Here is a 20,180-nt window from a genome sequence, read left to right as displayed (position 1 = left end):
AGATATGAGCGCATTTTAAAGGCTTTACCACATTCTCTACATTTGTACGGCTTCTCTTCAGTATGGGTTAACTCATGCCTAGTAAGTTGTGAATGCCAATTAAAGGCTTTACCGCAGCCTGTACATTTGTGAGGCTTCTCTCCACTATGGATTAACTCATGTCTAGTAAGATCTGAATGCCTGCTAAAGGCTTTACCACATTCTCTACATGCGTAAGGCTTGTCTCCACTATGGATAAACTCATGTGTAGTAAGATATGAGCGCATTTTAAAGGCTTTACCACATTCTCTACATTTGTAAGGCTTCTCTTCAGTATGGGTTAATTCATGTCTAGTAAGTTGTGAATGCCAATTAAAGGCTTTACCACATTCTCTACATTTGTAAGCCTTCACTCCACTATGGATTTTCCTATGTCTGTTGAGACTGGATAATCGACTAAAGACTCTCCCACACGGAACACATCTATTAGGTTCCTCCCCAGGATGAATATTCTCATGTTCAGTAAGATACAAAGATTCGTTCAAAGACTTGTCATATTCACTGCATTTGTTTGACTTCTCTGCAATGTAACTATTCCAATGTGTACGACTTGAGCTTTCATGAAAGTCTTTCCCATGTGTACGCTGGTTCTCTGGAAACTGAAATCTCTGATGCTTATTAGGATCTGACCCTTGTTTAAAGTTTTTCCCAGATTTACTGAATTGATAACTTCTCTCATTATTACACGTACTCTGGAAATCAACAAAGACAGAAAGGCCTTCAGTGAGGACTGTAATGTCATTAAACAGGTAAAGTTTTTTCACCATTAAACATGATACCTATGGAAACATGATGCTTCTATAAATACCCTCCCACATTTATGAAAATTACAGTATTTGGAACAAAGAGGGATTGTTTCTTGGTGAAAGAATAATGAAAGCCTGGTTAAGCGATTGTAAAATTGATCACATTTGGAATTTCGATCTTCATTTTTAAATCTCTGACTTTTAAATGCTTGTGTTTAATCTACTCCTACATTTTAAATAATTCAAATGATTATTACACCATGAATACATAACTTCCCATATATTCCACATTTCCTTTCAAAGAATATATATCTTTAATAAACTGTTTTCTATCTTTATATTCAGAAATAAGTGTTCTGCTAACGAAACTGCCGTAACACGCAGGATTTCACATTTCTTATATATTTGATCTCTTTAGCAATGGGGATTTTACTGAGTAGCTGTCCCAGTTTGGTTATGTCCATGATAACATCCTTCAGCCCTTCACACTCCCCTCATATTCCCACTCTTTCATTAAGTGCAGATTGTCAAGGCTGCACCTTCCATATCTTACCAGTAGCATTTTGTGGAATGAATCTTCTATTCCTGAGTTTGGCAACAAGTCCAAGCTGTCCTCAGAAGACATAGCTGAAAGACACCCAAAAATTATCACTCTTACTATACGCAACTGAATATACTTTCAATTCTAACATACAAGTTTAATACTGATTACAGGACTGAACAAGATGGCATAAGAGGAAAAACCAAAACTGCCATTCTCCATGGAGACAGAAACTTAGCAACAATTACTGTCCAATTACCTTGCTGAGTACTCAGAAGCCATGTTGAAGAAAGCAAACCACATGAAAGAGTCACATTAAAGAGGGAAGAAAAGTTGTTTACATTTGCCAACATTACTGTGCACCCTCCCTGGCACACATGGCAATGTTGTGAGAAAACCCCAATTGACAGTTTCTTCTCTGGAGGGAAAAAGATGAGTGAACTTTGTGTCCAATGGACTCACTTTTTGCAGCTGCCCAAAGGTCTCGTTTATTTTCTGCATGACACCAAGTGCTAAGGAAATGGCAGTGCAATGTGAATGCATTGTGGTGGCCACTAAGAAAAATGGTTAAGTAATTGTTCAAACACCACAAAGAGCACAGTACTGAAGACAATCATCACGGATAGGAATATAACATTGCCCCTAAAGAGAAAACAAAAACATTTCAAACCGGAAAATTACGTGCAAAAGACACAGAGAATACACATTCGTAGAACTGGTTTGATAGGCATAAGAACTTCAAGCTCAGCTGCCTGCTATGTGTGTTCTCTAGTACAAAGCGGGTCCACACAGCTTGGGATGGAGGCTGCTTCTTCTCCCAAATCTCAACAAAACATCACAAGACATACAAAAGAACAGAAAAACATGGTCCAATCAGAGGAAAAACTAATTCTTGAGAAATAAGCCCAAAACTAATAGCGCTATTAATTACCTAACCAAGAACTCAAAATACACTGTCATAGCTTTAAAAATGTTTTGGGCCAACTGAGTAGCTCAGTTGGTTAAGAGCCTGCTCAAGTGTGCGAGCTCTGAGCAACAGAGTCGCCAGTTCAATTTCCATATGGGCTAGTGACGCTGAGCTGCCCCCGAGCTGCCAACAGGTGGCAGGATGGCTTAGCTGGTGAGAGCACGTGTTCCTAACAATAAGACTGCGTGTTCGATGGTGGACTACGTCTGCCCGCAACTAAGATTGAACTCGGCACCTTGAGCTGAGCTGCCACCCAGATGGCTCAGTGGATAGAGCGTGCACTCTTAACAACAGACTGCCAGGTTTGACTCCCGCATGGGATGGTGGCTATGCCCACCTGCAACTAAGAATGAACTCCGCACCTTGAGCTTAGAAGCCACGAGCAGCCGACGGGGAGCCAGATGGCGACTGATGCCTACCACAACTAAGACTGAAGAACAACAACACGGATTGACTCCTTCCCCAATTCCCCAACACTGTTCCCCACCCCCAATTCCCCAATTAAAAAAAAATGTTTTGGGGCTGGCCGAGTGGCTCAGTTGGTTAAGAGCTCGCTCAAGAGTTTGAGCTCTGAGCAACATCGGTTCGATTCCTGGCCCGAGCTGAGCTGCTGCTGAGCTAACAACAGGTGGCAGGATGGCTCAGCTAAAAACAAACAATCAAACAAAAAAATGTTTTAAGTTACCTCTATGGTAACTACAATAAACTACCTATAACAAACACACTGAAAGAAATTGAGAAAAATATCAAAGCATGCAACTACCAACAGAAATCAAAGAAACATCAGAACACAGTTCAGAGGTGGGAACGTGGAACAAAATAGTTACACAAAGGGCAGAAAACAATTCAAAAATAGTTATAGTATTCCCTCTGACTCAGTGATTACTTTAAATGAAAACACATGAAACTCCCTGAATAGATAAAAAAAAAAATCCAACTACCTTCTTTATACAAGATACTCATGTGAGATGCGGGGACACTCACTGGACAAAGTCAGACAATGCAAAATGTATTCCATAGAAATGGTCACCAATAAAGGGCACAGTTGCCCATAATGATATCAGACAAATACACAGTGTCAAAACATGTCAGAAAACAAAGAAGGCCATTACATAATGATAATAAAGTAAATTCAACAGGAAGATACAACAATCATATTTATGTAAAAAGTGGTGTAGCTAAAAACAATATGGAACTTCCTCAAAAAATTAGAAACGCAACTATTATATGACCCAGCAATTCCACCTCTGGGCATTATCCTGAGCAGGGGTCAGGAAACAGCCACTCGCGAGCCATGTGCTGCTCTTTGGGTACGTACATGTGGCTCGGAAGTAAAATTGAAAATGAAAATAAAATTATCATAGTTTCATTTATAAAATTTTTCTTCAGTCTAGTTGTGAAGGATGTCGCTTCACTGGTCCATGTTGGTATTATCATTGTGCTCTTCCCGGGTGAGGTAGTCGCTTGCCGGCCCTTGGACGGCCGCTTATGGTGGCTCACGCCCACTGCCAGCTAGCCCCACTCCAGGCTACGTGGAGGCCGGCAACTCACGGCAGTCCAGCTCCAGGTAGAGCTGTTGTTCATCATCTTAGCTATAGAGGGCACAGCGTCACTGGCCCTCGGGGCTGCACTGCTCAGAGCTGGCGTTCCAAGCCAACTCCTAACCAATGCACCACTCGGCTGGCCCTATAAAATTTTTAAAGAACATTATTCACATAATGGTGATTTCATTTGTTTTATGGCTCTCAAATAATTTTTAAATTGTTGTGAGGGACAGGATTGGCTCTTCCTTCTCAAGTTTGCTGACCCCTGATCCAGAGAATACAAAAACACTAATTCAAAAAAAATCTGTATTCTTACATCCACTGCAACATTATTTACGACAGACAAGATTATATGCCCATCAATCAATCAATGGATAAATATGTGATAAATGTACACAATGGAATATTTCTCAGCCAGAGGAAAAATGGAAATCCTTCCAGTGGCAACATCGAGCATGGACCTAGAGGATATTATGCTAAGTGAGGTAACACAGACAGAGAAACAGTAATGCTATATGATTTCAATTATATGAGGCAGCTAAAAAATAGAAACAAAAAAACAAATCAGAAAAAGAATCACAGGTACAAGGAATTAACTGATGGTTGCCAGAGAAGACAGGGGCTTGGGGAAAGGCAAAACACGCGAAGGGGAATCAGAGGTATAAACATCTAGTTATGAAAAGAGTAAGGCACGGGATGTAATGTAGACTAGGAAATATACTCAACGATATTGTGATGCCGTGTAAGGTGACAGATATTACTTGAGTCATATGGTGATCACTTTGTAAGATATGTAAATAAAAAATCACCATGTTGTAAAACTGAAACGAATATTGTATGCCACCTATACTGTAAAAATAGAAATAAATGCATAAAATAAAACAGTTGATTCCATTTAGACCACAAGAAAAATTTTGATAATTCTTTCTACTGTTTCACTTTTTCCAACAAGCATGTATTACTAGTATAATGAAAAAAAACCACTATGTTGCTGCACAATGAGAAATGAGTTCCAAGATTTCATTAGCGTTGACCTATAATACTGTCAGAACATTTAACGCAACCTCATCTTCATCAACAGGAGACTCATTCTGAGTTTATTCCAGGAATGAACATACAACTGGAATTAGAATTTAAATGTTGTTAAATATAAATGTAACATCATACACTTCACAGTTTTTCCAAGACAAACTGTTAACCAAGTTTCTTTTTTCACATACTAGCATTAACTTTTGTGAGCCCATATTTCAAATCAATTATTAATGAGCAAAAGCAACACAGAAGTCATCACCAAGAGTACAAAACGAGAAGCCACAGACTGGGAAGGAATAATTGCAAAAGAAATATCTGCAGGACTGGCAGAGTGGCTCATTGGTTAAGAGTTGGCTTGGGAGTGTCAAGAGTAGCAGGGCCCTGGTTCGGATTCCATATGGGGCCAGTGACGCTGCACCCTCTATAGCTAAGATGGTGAACAACAGCTCCACCTGGAGCTGGGCTGCCGTGAGTCGCCGGAGATGGCGTAGGCTACAGTGGGGCTGCAATGGGCTGCTGTGAGCTATCATGTGTAGCTGGCAGCTGGTGTGAGCAGCCAGCAGCCAGGGTGAGCGGCCAAGAGCTGCCGTGAGTGGCTGGCCAGTGACTGGCAACCGATCTGCCTCAGACAGGAAGAGCGCAATGATCAGAACACCAACATGGGCCAGTGAAGCGGCATCCTCCACAACTAGACTGAAGAACAAAAGGACAGCAACTTGTCTATTCCCTTTATGGGTTCCCCAAAGCTGTTCCCCTCCCACAATTCCCCAATAAAATCTTTAAAAAGAAAAAGAAAAAAAAGAAATACCTGTAAAGGTCTACTATTTAAAACACACAAAGAAGTCTTCAAACTGATCGATGAAAAAACTGCCAACCTCATTAAAACATGGGCCAAATCCCTAAACAGACACCACACAAGACAAGATATACAGAAGACAAAACGATATGTAGAAAGATGCTCCACATCATGTCAGCAAGGAAATGCACATGAAAACAACGGGAATGAAACACGGCAAATTAAAAAATACCACACACCTATTAGGAGGGGCCAGAATCCAGAACAAGGACAACATCAAGTGCTGGTGAGGACGTGGAGCAGCAGAAACTCACACTCACTGCCGGTGGGAACGCAAAATGCTGCAGCCTCTTGGGTACACAGTTTGGTGGTTCTTACACATCCTCCCACCATACAATCAAGCAATTGTGCTCCTCAATAGTTACCCAAAGACTTGAAAACATGTATCCACCCAGTAATCCACACACGCATGTTCACAGCAGCTTTATTCATAATTTCCAAAACTAGGAAGCAGCCAAGATGTCTGTCAAGAGGTGAATGGATGGGCCGGCCGAGTGGCGCGATGGTTAAGAACTGGCTTGGGACGCCAGAGGGCCCCGGTTCGGGTCCCACATATGAGGGCCAGTGACACTGCCCTCTACAGCTAAGATGCTGAACACAGCTCAACCTGGAGCTGGGATGCCGTGAGTCGCCGGCAACGGCGTAGGCTGCAGCCCCTGTGGCAGTGGGTTGCCATAGGCTACCATATGTAGCCAGCAGCCAGCAGCCAGCAGCCAGCGTGAGCGGCCAGCAGCCACAGTGAGAGGCGTCTAGAAGCTGGCGACTGATCTGCCTCGCCCGGGAAGAGCACAATGATGGTGCCAAATTGGGCCAGTGAAACAACGTCCTCCACAACTAGACTGAAGACCAAAACGACAGCAATTTGTCTGTTCCCCTTCCCCCAATTCCCCAGCACTGTTCCCATCCCTCCAATTCCCCAATAAAAATCTTTAAAAAAAAAAAAAAGAGGTGCATGGATGAGTAAACTGTGGTGCATCCAGACAATGGAATATTATTCAGTACTATAGAGAAAGAAGCTATCAAGCATTGAGAAGATGTGGAAGAAACCCAGATACCTATTCAGTGAAAGAAGTCAATCTGAAAAAGGCACATACTGTATGATTCCAGGTATGACATTCAAGAAAAGGCAAAATGATGGAGACAGTAAAAAGATCACTGCTGGCCAGGGTTGAGGGGAGGGAGAGATGGACAGGCGGAGCACAGACAATATTCAGGGCTGTGACACTACTGTGTATGACACGTTATCATAAATATGTCCACATCCACAGAATGCACAGCCCCTCAGTGAACCCCAAGGAGAACTATGAACTCTGGGTGACAATTATATGTCAATGTAGCTTTATCCATGTAACAAATGTACCTCTGGGGGTCAAAGTGATCCCACAAAGCTGTGCATGTGGGCTGGGCATGTGGGAATCCTCAGTAACTTCTACTTCAGTTTGCTATGAACTAAAAGTGCTCTTAATATAAAAATTATCCTCAGGCTCCTGCTTCTCCTAAATATCTGATTTCAGGTCCACATGACTTTCCAGAAGCTTGACATGCTCTTATGAGAATATAAATGTCTGCATCCACAGTTAAAAAAAAACACAGTATCACCTCACATCAACTAGGATGAGCACTATCAAAGAAACACAAAATATCAAGTGTTGGCAAAAATGTGGAGAAATTGGACCATTATGCTCTCTTGGATGAAATCCCAATTGGTGCACTGGATACATTTCCAAGAGACTTCAAAGGAGCCTTTGCAAGAGCCATGTGCACACCCATGCACACTGTAGCATTATCCACAAAACCTGTAATGGGTAACAGCAGCCCAGATGGCCATCAATAGATGAACGGGGGAAGAAAATGTAGCATATACATACAACGGAATATTATTCAGCCTTTTTTTTTTTTTTTAGCTGAGCCATCCTGCTACCTGTTGGCAGCTCAGCAGCTGCTCAGCTCAGGCTGGACTCGAACCGCTGTTGCTCAGAGCTCAAACTCTTGAGCGAGCTCTTAACCAACTGAGCCATTCGGCCGGCCCTATTCAGCCTTGAAGTAGAAACAGATCCTGATACAACACAGAAATACCTTGAGGACTTTTAGGTAAAGCTAAAGAGTCACAAAACAGATACTATATGAATCCACTTCTGTGAGTCGCCTAATGCAGTCCTCCTCATAGAACAAAAAAAAGGGTAGTAGCCATGGGCTTGTGTTGAAGGGAAATGAGGAAGTGGTTGTTTAATGGGTACTCGGTGAGTTTTGCAAGATGAAAATTTCCAGAGGTCAGTTGCCCAACAATGTGAATATCCTTAACACAATTGGATTGGACAGTTAGAGAGGGTTGAATTTTAGTCACGTTTTTACCAAAATTGAAAATGAAAAATAATATCTAAAAAACATACAGTTATAAAACATTTCAGAAATTATTTTGAATTCAAAAAGTGGTTCTCTCACAAAGAGAATATAAAATCCTCACTAAACAGGTGTTATATTAAGACTATTACAACTACTTAACTGCATAGGATAAGAAAAGCACTCACCACTAACTAACAAAAGACATACACAAGATAAGTCATGCACAAAGTCGAACTAAAATGATACAAATATGCACATAATTTTAATGCCAATAGACATATTCCTCATTCATATGTGAATCAAACCCCACAGTGTCTTAAGTGTACTGAGCTGAAAACTGTCATTCACATTCATATATACAAGTAACAACTAAAAATGCAAGTAACTAAATTTGGAGAAACTACCATAAAAAAGAAAACACATTATTATGGGATTGCAAAATGAGTATAAGAGACAAAGGATCCCAGAACTGTGAACACTACACAGATGTACTATTGAGAAGAATCCTTCTGTAGAACTTGGTTTTCACCGTCAGTGTTGCCCCATAAAGAGCAAGCATTCTCAATCATCGGAATACATGTTGTAAGAAAGGAAACTTTCCCAGACAAAGCATTAGAATCATTCATAAATAGCCTTAAGGAATATTTCAATAAATAACCATTTATAACACATGGAAGAGGGCCAGCGAGTGGCATGTTGGTTAATAGCTGGCTTGGGATGCCAGCTCTGAGCAGCAGGGCCCCGGTTCGGATCCCACATGGGGGCGTGACACTGCCCTCTACAGCTAAGATGGTGAACAACAGCTTGACCTGGAGCTGGGCTGCCATGAGTCGCCGGCGATGGCGTAGGCTGCAGCCCCTGTGGCAGTGGGCTGCCATAAGCTACCGTGTGTGGCTGGCAGCCAGTGTGAGCGGCTGGCAGCCGGTGTGAGTTGCCAAGAGCCGCCATGAGCGGCCGTCCAGAGGCCGGCAACTGATCTGCCTTACCCGGGAAGAGCGCAATGATAATACCAACATGGGCCAGTGAAGCAACATCCTCCACAACTAGACCGAAGAACAAAAAACGACAGCAACTTGTCTGTTCCCCTTCCCCAATTTCCCAGCTCTGTTCTCCTCCCCCAATTCCCCAATAAAATCTTTAAAAAAAAAACACACATGGAAGAAATTTGTTATTAATATATTTTGCTATTCTAACACAAATGTGTGGGTTGTAATCATCATCCAGAGGGAAACAAAATCCCTCACTGCTAAACAAAAGTAACATCAGAAGTTATTAAACATCAGAGAATCAGATATCTACAAAAACAATGTTTGAGATTAAAGTACAACATGATTGAGAGACATGCTGGTGAACCTCATGATTATTTTTGCCTGAAGTAAAATGCAACTGAGGATGTAAATAGTTTCCGAAATATGGGAACCTAATAATTCTACAACTCACTTCTTACCAACGGACTTCATTCAAGCAGGGAGTATCAGCACTTCTGAATCTAAAACCACTAATCTGACAAAATCTAATGAGAAACGGAAAACAAAGAAGGCCCAGGCAGCTTTGGAGTGAACAAGACAGAATTATAACACGATAGTCATTAAGAAATCAGGGAACAATGGAGACCTTCCTATGCGGCGAGCTGTATTCTAAGCTCCTCTATGGCATTAATTCATTTAAGAATTCTGTGAGGGGCCGGCCGAGTGGTGCGATGGTTAAGAACTGGCTTGGGATGCCAGAGGGCCCCAGTTCGGATCCCACATATGAGGGCAGTGACACAGCCCTCTACAGCTAAGATGCTGAACAACAGCTCAACCTGGAGCTGGGCTGCCATGAGTCACCGGCGACAGCGTAGGCTGTAGCCCCTGTGGCAGTGGGTTGCCATGGGCTACCGTGTGTAGCCAGCAGCCAGTGAGCGGCTGTCCAGAAGCCAGCAACTGATCTGCCTCGCCTGGGAAGAGTGCAATGATGGTGCCAACTTGGGCCAGTGAAGCAACGTCCTCCACAACTAGACTGAAGAACAAAACGACAGCAACTTGTCTGTTCCCCTTCCCCCAATTGCCCAGCACTGTTCCCAATTCCCCAATAAAAACCTTTAAAAAAAAAAAGAAGAAGAAGTTACTGCTTACTGGGTACAGAGTTTAAAAAAAAAAAAAGAATTCTGTGAGGTAAAGAGATACATTACAACTATTGCTACATGCAGGAATTGGGAGTAGACACTCAAAATTTCGAATGTTAGTTCACACAAAGCAAAACGACATTTTGAAGTGAAACTGAGATTGAGGGTTTCTGACTTTAGGGAGGTGCCTTGTGCTGAGATGAAACTATTTTGAGTCTGAACTTTGTAGGGTCATGTTTGAAGCCTCCTTAGCATTAGAAATTATAAAGCAGAAAATGTGTAACATCTGTCCCCAGTGCCCCTGGGATTTCTGCTCCAAATTCCAGGACCTCCACCACTTCCTTCACAAACTCCTTACAAGAAGCAAGACCAGAACTTTAAAAATGGTCTCAGGGAGAATTCCTCAGCAGCATGAACAGATTTGCCTGGGCCCCCGAGGCAATGGAACAGTGGCCAGCCCATGGCAGCCCCACAGTCAGAGGGACATCTGCCCTCGCTGTCATGCAACCCAGATCACTGAGAAGGACAGTTTCTAGAGGAAGTGACAGCACAGGATGTATTGCACAGGACTGTTTCTCTGTGACAGCAACAGAAAGAAACCTGGACTTCTCACATCCTTTCCACTGAAGCAGAGCTTCCTAAATCACATCTTAAGGTCTGGCTTCCTCAGGGACTTTTGGCCCTCTCACCTGGGTCATCTGCTCCTTCATTTCCACCTACCTGGAAGGGTGGATACTGTCTTTTGCTTCACATCCCAGGCCTCCTTCATTCTCTCCAAAAAGATAACCAGGTCTGGCTTAGAGACAGCAAGATCTGTTTATTCAAAAATGAAACATGAGTTTTGATGGAGATTCTCCAATTTCCTATCCACTATGTGCTCAGGTGAAAAGAAAAGACACTGCAGAAATCAGAATATTCTAGAAATGGAGTCCCCCCAAACAGTTATCTGACAGCACCTTTACTCTACTAGACAACATGGAACGTTTTCAGATCCTGAATTCCACTTCAAGGACATCATGAAGACTTCTTTTCTACACCAGCAAACCCCCAGTTGGTACTCAGAGCCAGAATCTGACACTCTACCACACAGAGCAGAAGCTCCCAGGAGACGCTGTGCTGATGAAGGAAACACAACCCTGTGGTGGGTGGGGTAGGAGTTCTGGAAGGAAATCAGCCTCACCCAGGGAGCGCAGGTTCCTGTAGTTCTCCAACATCACGTCCATGTACAGTTTCCACTCAGCCGGGTGCAGGCACTCCCACTCATCCTGAGAGAAATCTATGGCCACATCCCTGAATGTCAACCGTCCCTGAAACAAAAGACACATTTACCACGTGGCCAAAGACAAGATCATAACATCACTCAGTATGAAAACAGAATTAAGAGAGCTGGTTTTGACCTAGGAGAGTGTCTGGAATGGAACACTAAGGCCACGGGCAGTAATATTCTCGAGTGTTATTTTCTAACTCTGAGAAAGGAGAATGACGTATGATCCACACACCACTGTAGAGAGACGTACATCTTTTTTCTAAATGATAGATTTAAAATCAGGCATCAACACAGGCATATGGCTTTTTGTGTGTTATATTTGTATCATACAGAATACATTATGTACATTCCTTGGCTGGAAATGTCATGGTGAGTTAAAAATGCAAAGTACTTCTCAAATTTTCATGTGGACAACAAGGAGCTGCACTGTTATGAAACTGCAGATTCTGACTGAAGAGTTCTGGGGTGGAGCTTGAGTTTCCACATTTAACAAACTCACTTTTAACTAGTGACACCAATCTCTCTGGTCCGCGAGTAACACTATTCCATAGCACAGAGGAAGGAAACAGGCAAAAATTCATACATGACTTTGAACTGACAGAGTTTTATGGAATTTATACTTCTTATAGAAGCACAGCAACACAAACCTTTTTGAAAATGACTGTATACTACAGTATTCTAACATTTTTTAACATCTTAATTCATAATGCACACAATCTCATAATGCACATAACCCATCAACTGAAAACAATATCATAGTCCTCTTGTATGGGAATATTTTCTAATGCATCCACTAAATGGTAGAGCTCGGGTTTTTCTTTTTTTAAAGATTTTACTGGGCAATTGGGGGAGGGAACAGAGCTGGGGAATCGGGGAACGGAAACAGACAAGTTGCTGTCCTTTTGTTCTTCAGTCTAGTTGTGGAGGATGTCGCTTCACCAGCCCATGTTGGTGTTATCATTGCGCTCTTCCCGGGAGAGGCAGATCGGTCGCCAGCCACTGGACAGCTGCTCACGGCGGCTCTTGGCAGCTCATGCCAGCTGCCAGCCACTCACAGTAGCTTATGGCAGCCCACTGCAGTTGGCAGCTCATGCCAGCTGCCAGCCACTCACAGTAGCTTATGGCAGCCCACTGCAGCTTCACTGCAGCCTATGCCGTCACCAGCGACTCACGGCAGCCCAGCTCTGGGTCGAGCTGTTGTTCACCATCTTAGCTGTAGAGGGCGGAGCGTCACTGGCTCTAATGTTCAGAGTTGGGGCCCTGCTGCTCAGAGCAGGAGTCCCAAGCCAACTCTTAAGCAACGTGCCATTTGGCCAGCCCGAGCTTGGGTTTTATTCCAAACTTTCTCTAGAATGTTTAAAAAATTGCAGAAACCAATACACATAGACAACTCTCATGAACCTACATGGCTATTTCTGTAACTGAGAAAAACAGAAACAACTTAAGCAAGTAAGAAAAAAGAAGAGATCGAATAGTGTAAAGATTTTATTGACACAGACACAGACAATGGGAACTGTATGCATATTAAAAATGACAGAGAAGGAAATTTTCACGTCACTGAAATAACAATTATTTTCAATATTTTACATCTCATAAATATCTTTTGGGTGACACTCTGTAGTTTATAAATACAATAGGGAGACCACACAGTAACATAAGTTATTGCTGCTGTTTCTTTGAAAAAATTTTGTGTCATTTGTGCTGAATAATACATTACAAATTTACCCCACTTAAAAACTTTAATAACCTGATTGCTGTAAACTTTCTTAAAAACACAAAAAGTGATGACGTAGAGAATGTCTGTGACACGAATGTGGAATATAATGAAAATTTACAGGGACAAGGCCTTACTCATTAAAGCCTCCATTCCAACGCCAATTATCTCTAGTAAAGAAAAGCTAAGGGCCTTCATTTATCAAAGCAGAGAAACTAAGAAGAAAAGGGAGTTTCCAGATGAAATGTGATGGTTCTTTCTACAAATCCCTCCAGACTGTTATTAATGATAAAGAAAACAATGTTAACTTTATAGTGAAGACAGGATCTCAACCAGGTAAAAGTCAGGTGGAACAAATGGGTGTCAGCTGGCCGAGGTACACGGAAGGACACAGTGTCACTGCTGTCATGTTACTGGCAAAAATGAACTAAGGAAATCGTAATCTGAATCTGATCATAAAAGTATTAGTTTTATACAAGTTTGAATGCACATATAGCTCCTGAGTTTTGTAACTCTAATAGTGCATTTAAACAGCAAGTCAGTATCACCAATCTAGTGAGCAAGATAGTTCCAATAATTCTTTTTTTTCCCCTAACATTCCAAGCCATTCTGTGCACTGAGGCCATCCTGGGTCCTGGTGCATATTCTTACCCCCATTCTACAGCCATGACGCTGCAGTCACAGGACACACACCTATAACCTCCCTTCTTCAGGACACCAGGCATCCGACCCTGACCCTGACCAATAGGGGCTTTGGACACAAACCCCTTTCCAGGTGGGTTTTATCAGTAGTTGAGGGTCAGAAATCACGGACGTCCTGAGGGAGGCTGGATGGACAGAATGCAGAGAAGGCTCTGGGAGAAAGGCAAAGTGTTCTACAGAGCTGACCTTGACTCTCATGAGAAGAAGAGGAAAAGTAAGTAGGTGAAAACAAACTCGCTAGGCAGGAATGTCAGAAGTAGAGAATTAAAGGTGGCAGGTTCTAAACCCACAGATTTTAGGAGGAAAAGCAGACACAGCCTGTGACCCAGGACGGAATGCTTACCTGAGAAGCAGCCATTTTGTCCTCATCCTCCTCCAGCTCTGGGTTGTTTCCTCAGGCAAAGTTCTGGGAAGGAATCACATCTGCATCTTGAAAATGTGCCCACAAGGGCTTCAGCTCAGGTCCTTCATCTACTTCCTCCAAACTGACAGGCAGAAGGATCTGGAAATGCTGAGAAAGTTGTTGCCCTTTCCTGTCCTTTGTCACAGGACAGTCAGGGAGAAGAAGTTCCTAAGTGAAGCTCTGTTTTCTCTTTCCTGATTCACATGCTCTCCCCTTCCACAGACGTCCACAAATTCCTACCGCAATGAGAACATGAGATGCTCTCCTGCCCCCACAAATGCAACAGAGCACCCCATTACCTCTCCTTGAGCAAAGGTTCCTCTCAACAGTCAGAACTGTGTCTAGGAGCCCCTAGCTAACCCCTGGCCTCACCTGAACACCTCATTAAAAGAATAATGCTCCACCCAGACCACTTATCCAGCTCCCAGGGGAAGGGGACAGGTGACATCACTCTGAAATTCCCAGTGACCTAGGAGGACCTGGATGGAAACTTTTAGCTTCAATGAGCATGCAGGTCCCCGAGGGATCAGGGCTCACTCTAAGGAGTTATGTGTCTGCAGGGGGCCCAGAAAATGGCATCTTTAAGTCTCCCTTGGGGTGCTGACCCGCTCCCCAGACCTGCTTCCTGTCACACTGGGCTACAGAGCCCACTCCATCTGAGATTCTGCACTCCTGAGAGCTCTGGTGTATGGGGGTTTGGTGTGGGAACTTCTAGAAGGGCTGGCTCTCTGGGTGTATTTCCTTCCTGTTTTCCAGGAAATCACAGAGAATTAGTTAAAAACCATAAAATAATAAACCCACATTTTGGTGCTGAAAACTTGTAAAAAAGAGTTAGTTATGGAAATACATTGATCCAATTATTTCACACTGAATAGACTGGCTCTGTGGGAACTGAATTTCAGGTCTGTCCGGTCCATCCTTCCACATTTTCAGAGAATGAACAAGTGGGACTTGAGGAGACAGCTACTTGGTAGCTCCCAGCTCACTAATTTAACAAATCATGTAAATTGAAGACAAAAGCTGCTGAATATCAAAATAACTCACCACACTAGGTTCTCAAGTGGACATCCTCACCAAATGCACACCGAAGTGGCCTAATATTATTAATAAGTACCAATGGATGTTTCAACATGATAAAGAGTAGAAAGAATGCAGGGCTTCCCATCTAAACTAGACACAATGTTATCAGAAGGGAAATCGATTCAAGATGTTATTTACTGTAATTATTTCTAGGGTCAAAATTTTTTTTAAATTGAGACTACCCCATATTTAGAAAAGAACAAGAGCTGGTAATGAGATGTCACCAAAGCTTATTTCAGAAATTAATGACTAGTTACAAAGAAAAGCAGAAATTCAGCAGACTAACATTTACCTTGATTTGCTTTTTATAAAAATAATGAATCAGGGCTGGCCGAGTGGCTCAGTGGGTTAAGAGTTTGGTTAAGAGCGCGAGCTCTTGAGCAACAAGATCGCTGGTTTGAGTCCCACACGGGCCAGTGAGCTGCGCCTGAGCTGAGCTGCCCTTGACTGCCAACAGGTGGCAGGATGGCTCAGCTGGTGAGAGTGCCTGCTCCTAACAAGACTGCCTGTTCGATGGGGTGGCTATGCCCGCCCGCAACTAAGACGAAACTTGGCACCTTGAGCCCAGATGGTTCAGTGGATAGAGCGCCTGCTCTTAACAGCAAGGCTGCTGGTTAGACTCCAGCATGGGATGATGGCTATGCCCACCCGCAACTAAGGTTGAACACAGCACCTTGAGCTTAGAGGGCACACATTGCTGTCGGGAACCAGATGGTAACTGACGCCTTCAACAACTAAGATTGAAGAACAACTTGGCTGGTCCCCTCCCCCAACTCCCCAATTAAAAATAAATAAATAAATAAAAATGAATCAAATGTAAGAGAGGGAGAAAGAAAATGTAAACTCTAAGAAAAAGAGACACAATGGTTTTAATATTTCTTGAGAAAGCATCCTGTGTTGACAGACTCAGTCATTTCTTGTCCCAGGTCACATTCCTCATGCCATCCCAGGAAAAAAGAAGGAACCCAGACTGACTGATACAGGCCTCTGACCTCTGGCTGCATGAGGGTTGCACATGGAAGCCATTGGGTGATGAAATTATTAAGCACACAAGCACTAGAAACTGGAGTTTTGTAATTCTCATTCTCATCTGTGTGACTGAAAGTGCAGCACGTGTTCAATTAAAGCGATTATAAAGCCACAATCAATATATCATGCCTTGATCACCCACATCCCACCAGCTCACAGAGCATCCAGGTGGGGGCTCCCCTTCTTCCTCTGCTACTATGTACTCCTGTGTGTCCCTCTCCACCCAGGTTCTCTCCACAAATGTCCTCGCCCTTCTCCTGATTCTCCCCTTCTCTCCGTTCCCTTCCCTGCACCTTTTCTGTGAAACTCTTGAAAGCGTTCACCTTCAGTTGCTCTTTCTCCCTGAGCTATATGATTGCTCCCCATCTCCACATATTTCTGCCTTTCTCCCAGTCCCTGTGCACCTCCTCTTCCCCCGTGACACTCTTTCTTGTTACACCCCTGTGCCCCGACTCACTGACACCCCCAGCTTAGCTCAGTGCAGCTTCTCCCTCTGCTGTCACCACCCTCCCCTCCTTTCTGTTCCCGCATTCGGCTCCCCCAGCTCTTCTCCTAACCCCTCTCTCCGTCTGAAATTTCCTGTCCTTTGTTGCCCCCCCACTTCTGCTAACCAGGGGCCCTTCTCCCATTTAGCTCCCCTTCATCTCTCTCGAACACTCCCTTCCCTCTATATTTCTCCATTTTCTTTCTCCTCTGGCTACTTATACCCCGAGTTACTCGTTGTCTTAACCATCGCTTTACGAGTCCCTCCCACATCCTCTGTTTCGCCGGCTCTTTAGGGACCCCGCACTGATCTTCCTGCCCTCAGCTGTCTATTCCTCTCTCATTACATCTCCTCCTCGTGACCCCCTCAGACCCCAGTTATGCCGATTTCCTGGCCTGCCCTTCACAGTCACCGCTTACACAAAGACCCTCCCGGCGTGAGGGGGTGACCTGGTGTCACCCCGCGGTGTTCCCTCCTGAATCCCACCCCACTCCCCCTGAAAAGTGTGCTCTTCCTGAGTTTCGGGTCTTTATTAAACTGGGGCGACGGTAGTCTCCAGGCGGCGGAGAGGGTCTGCAGAACCCCAGGCAGGGAGGAGGCCGGGCTCCAGGGGCGAGGCTAGGGGAGGGGCGCCAACAGCTGGACTCCGTCTCCCAGGACTTCACACCGCGCGGCGGAGCGCTGCTCGGTGGGGGTGGGGGGGGGTTAAGCAGGAAAACAACGCGGCAGGCGGGTCTAGTGACCAGAAGGCCGAGAGGCCACAGGGGGAACGGCCTCAGTTTACCCGGAAACCCACGCGGACCGTCCACCCGGCAGCGAAGCGGCCTGGGATCGGGACGTCTCCCCAGGACGCCAGACTCACCGCTGTAGGGGGCACGGGTGTGGGGACTTCAACGTCGGTAGTGAGTCCCAGTCGTCAGGAGTGTAGGACGGTGAACTGAGACGCTCAGATTTAAACCACAAAAACTGAAAGTCACAGTCGCCAACCAGGCCTTCTCTCTGTCTTTGCCGCTTCCGGGTCTGCAAGAAACTCCGCCCTGACGCTGCCAAAAAACGTGCGTCGCAGGAGGGGCCTGTGAGGAGCGCTAAAGTCCTGGGCGGGGCAGGAATAGTTTCCCGGAGTAGGCGGGGCCCGCCAGAGGGAGGGACCCAGGGGAAGGGGTGGGGCCACAGCTTGGGTGGGGCGGGGCTCTCCTCCGACTCGCTCTCATTGGTTACTATTGTTGTTCATTGCCTTTATTTTAGGTAAGATCTTTCGCACCCACTTTATATTTTTAAGATTTCGCTTAGATGTATATTTACTGATGCTTAGTAATGCTTTACTCTCGGCTTACTATGTAGCCCAGTTCATTATATTTTAAGATCTCTCCGGTATGAATTTCTAATGATTAGTGAAGATTCATCCTGCATAAAGACGTTCCAAGTTCATTATATTTGTAAAGCTTTTCTCTAATATGTATAACTTGATATTTGGTTTTAATGAAGAATGGATCAAAACTTTCCCATCTTTATTGTAAAAGTCGTTTTTGATACTAGCAAGAATTCTTTCCAGTTGTGAAAACTGGAAACTTTTTGATAGATTTTACTTGATTATACTTATAACACGCACCATCAGTTTTAATCTCTATGGTGTACCCTGATAATTAAAAGTTTGATACAATATTTTCATCAAATCATTTCATGAATTTGTTTCTTGAACATGGTTTAAAAAAAACAGTCTGTTGGGAATAGATTTTGGGATCTTTTGAAGATAGATTATGAAGATTATATAGTATTATGGAATATTGTGCCAACCAGCCATGTTGGCATGAAACATTTCAACTAGGACTCCCATGTTCACAATCAAATAAATTCAGGGCTGGTGGACTCTTCATTAAACTCAGAATCATTGAAGCAAAGCCTATCATAATAGTGAAAGTCAAGAATTCATCTTTTTTATGGAGAGTTTTGCTGTTTATAAAATTTACAAGGAAGGAAAATGAACATGTTCACAGAAAGAAAAAGAGTTTTCTCAATCAATGCAAAAATGTGGCATATGTCTCCCTGTAAAATCATTATAAAATAGATAGAAAATTTTCATTAGTAAAGATGTCAAAATTATTGAAGACTTCAAAAATTTAAACAACACAGGAACTAGTTTGACCTGGTGAATTAAAGTCTTTGCTACAAATACAGATATAATGCTCTGAGTACATCACCTACACTAACAAGTCAGACAGAAGAAGGCTTTTTTTTATAAAGAGGGAGTCAACACAGCTAGCAAGAATAAATAAAACAAAATATGGACAGACCCAAACGTATGGAGAACAAGCTGACGGTTGCCAAAATTGAGGGTTGAGGTGGGAATAATAAGATAAGGTAAAAAAAATTAAATCAAATTGAATACCAAAAATGTGTTATAAAAAAAAGGAGAAATGAAAACTTTACATGCAACAATACGATTTTTGGTAGAGGTGGTAGGTGGGTGGTGGGTGTAAACCATTCTAGGTCCTCATCATGAGTGGAAATTATAATTACTGAGTGATAAACACTCTCAGGAAAATATGTCATTCAATGATATGTTACATTTTTAAAAGTACCAAAGAAAAAATCCAAACAAGAAAAAAATTACAAAAAAAGGATGCAAAATAAAAGTTGAAATAAAGAGTAAACCATATGCTCACTATTCAAAATACAGTACTTAGGGCCAGCCAAGTGGCTCAGTTGGTTAAGAGTTCCCTCAAGAGTGCGAGCTCTGAGCAACAGGGTTGCCAGTTCGATTCCCGGCCCGAGTTGAGCTGCCACTGAGCTGCCAACAGGTGGCAGCATAGCTCAGCTAAAACAAACAAACAAATAATATTTATATTAAGATAAAAATAGAATAGAGAACAAATACTATGACCAGAGATAATAAAATTTATTTCACAATCGTGAAGGGGTAAACTTATCACAAGGACATGACCATCATGAACATGCCATGAGCTGCAGAACTTCCAAACCCCTGAAAAAACTGACCAGGAAGCAATGAGAATAAAAACAACCCTCACTTATGTTCAGAGATTCCCATGCCCCCTTTCTCAACAATACATAGAACAATTAGAAAGGAAAGGACTATGTAAAAGACTCTAACAATGAAATTAATAAATCAATGCAGATAACCTAACTGACATCTGTAGAACTATGAGATAACGAAATACATACATATATATATATATATATATATATATATATATATATCTGCCCCTGATTCCTGGCACAGAGTTTCTAAACCCTTACGATTTCCTAAGTGATGAGGGTGCTAGGAGCATGTTTTGTTCTCTTGAGGCAACTCTGGGTGAGCTCCTGGA

At 43.1% G+C, this 20,180-nt stretch overlaps 1 protein-coding gene across 14 annotated transcripts in view; it reads right to left on the bottom strand.

Moving 5' to 3' along the window:
• The window catches only part of LOC109375928 (zinc finger protein 430-like), a 45,307-nt gene extending 27,397 nt beyond the window's left edge, over positions 1 to 17,910 (bottom strand). The window contains exons 1-6 of one of the 14 annotated variants that reach the window (XM_019631516.1): positions 17,717 to 17,910; positions 14,202 to 14,497; positions 11,356 to 11,482; positions 10,896 to 10,988; positions 1,339 to 1,412; positions 5 to 731 (exon numbers count right to left, since the gene is read on the bottom strand). In XM_019631516.1, coding sequence (XP_019487061.1) covers positions 5 to 731; positions 1,339 to 1,412; positions 10,896 to 10,988; positions 11,356 to 11,482; positions 14,202 to 14,216 — 1,036 coding nt within the window. In that variant the 5' untranslated portion in view covers positions 14,217 to 14,497; positions 17,717 to 17,910. Of the gene's footprint in view, positions 1 to 4; positions 732 to 1,338; positions 1,413 to 10,881; positions 10,989 to 11,355; positions 11,483 to 14,201; positions 15,815 to 17,716 lie in introns of those variants that run through there. The other 13 variants (XM_019631517.1, XM_019631518.1, XM_019631519.1 and 10 more) reach the window with 13 other exon arrangements.
• Between the last annotated feature and the right edge of the window lie 2,270 nt (positions 17,911 to 20,180).

Source organism: Hipposideros armiger, unplaced genomic scaffold (genome assembly GCF_001890085.2).
Source record: "Hipposideros armiger isolate ML-2016 unplaced genomic scaffold, ASM189008v1 scaffold_1004, whole genome shotgun sequence".
Classification (NCBI taxonomy): Eukaryota; Metazoa; Chordata; class Mammalia; order Chiroptera; family Hipposideridae; genus Hipposideros; species Hipposideros armiger.
This window is presented reverse-complemented; position numbering and strand designations above follow the sequence as displayed.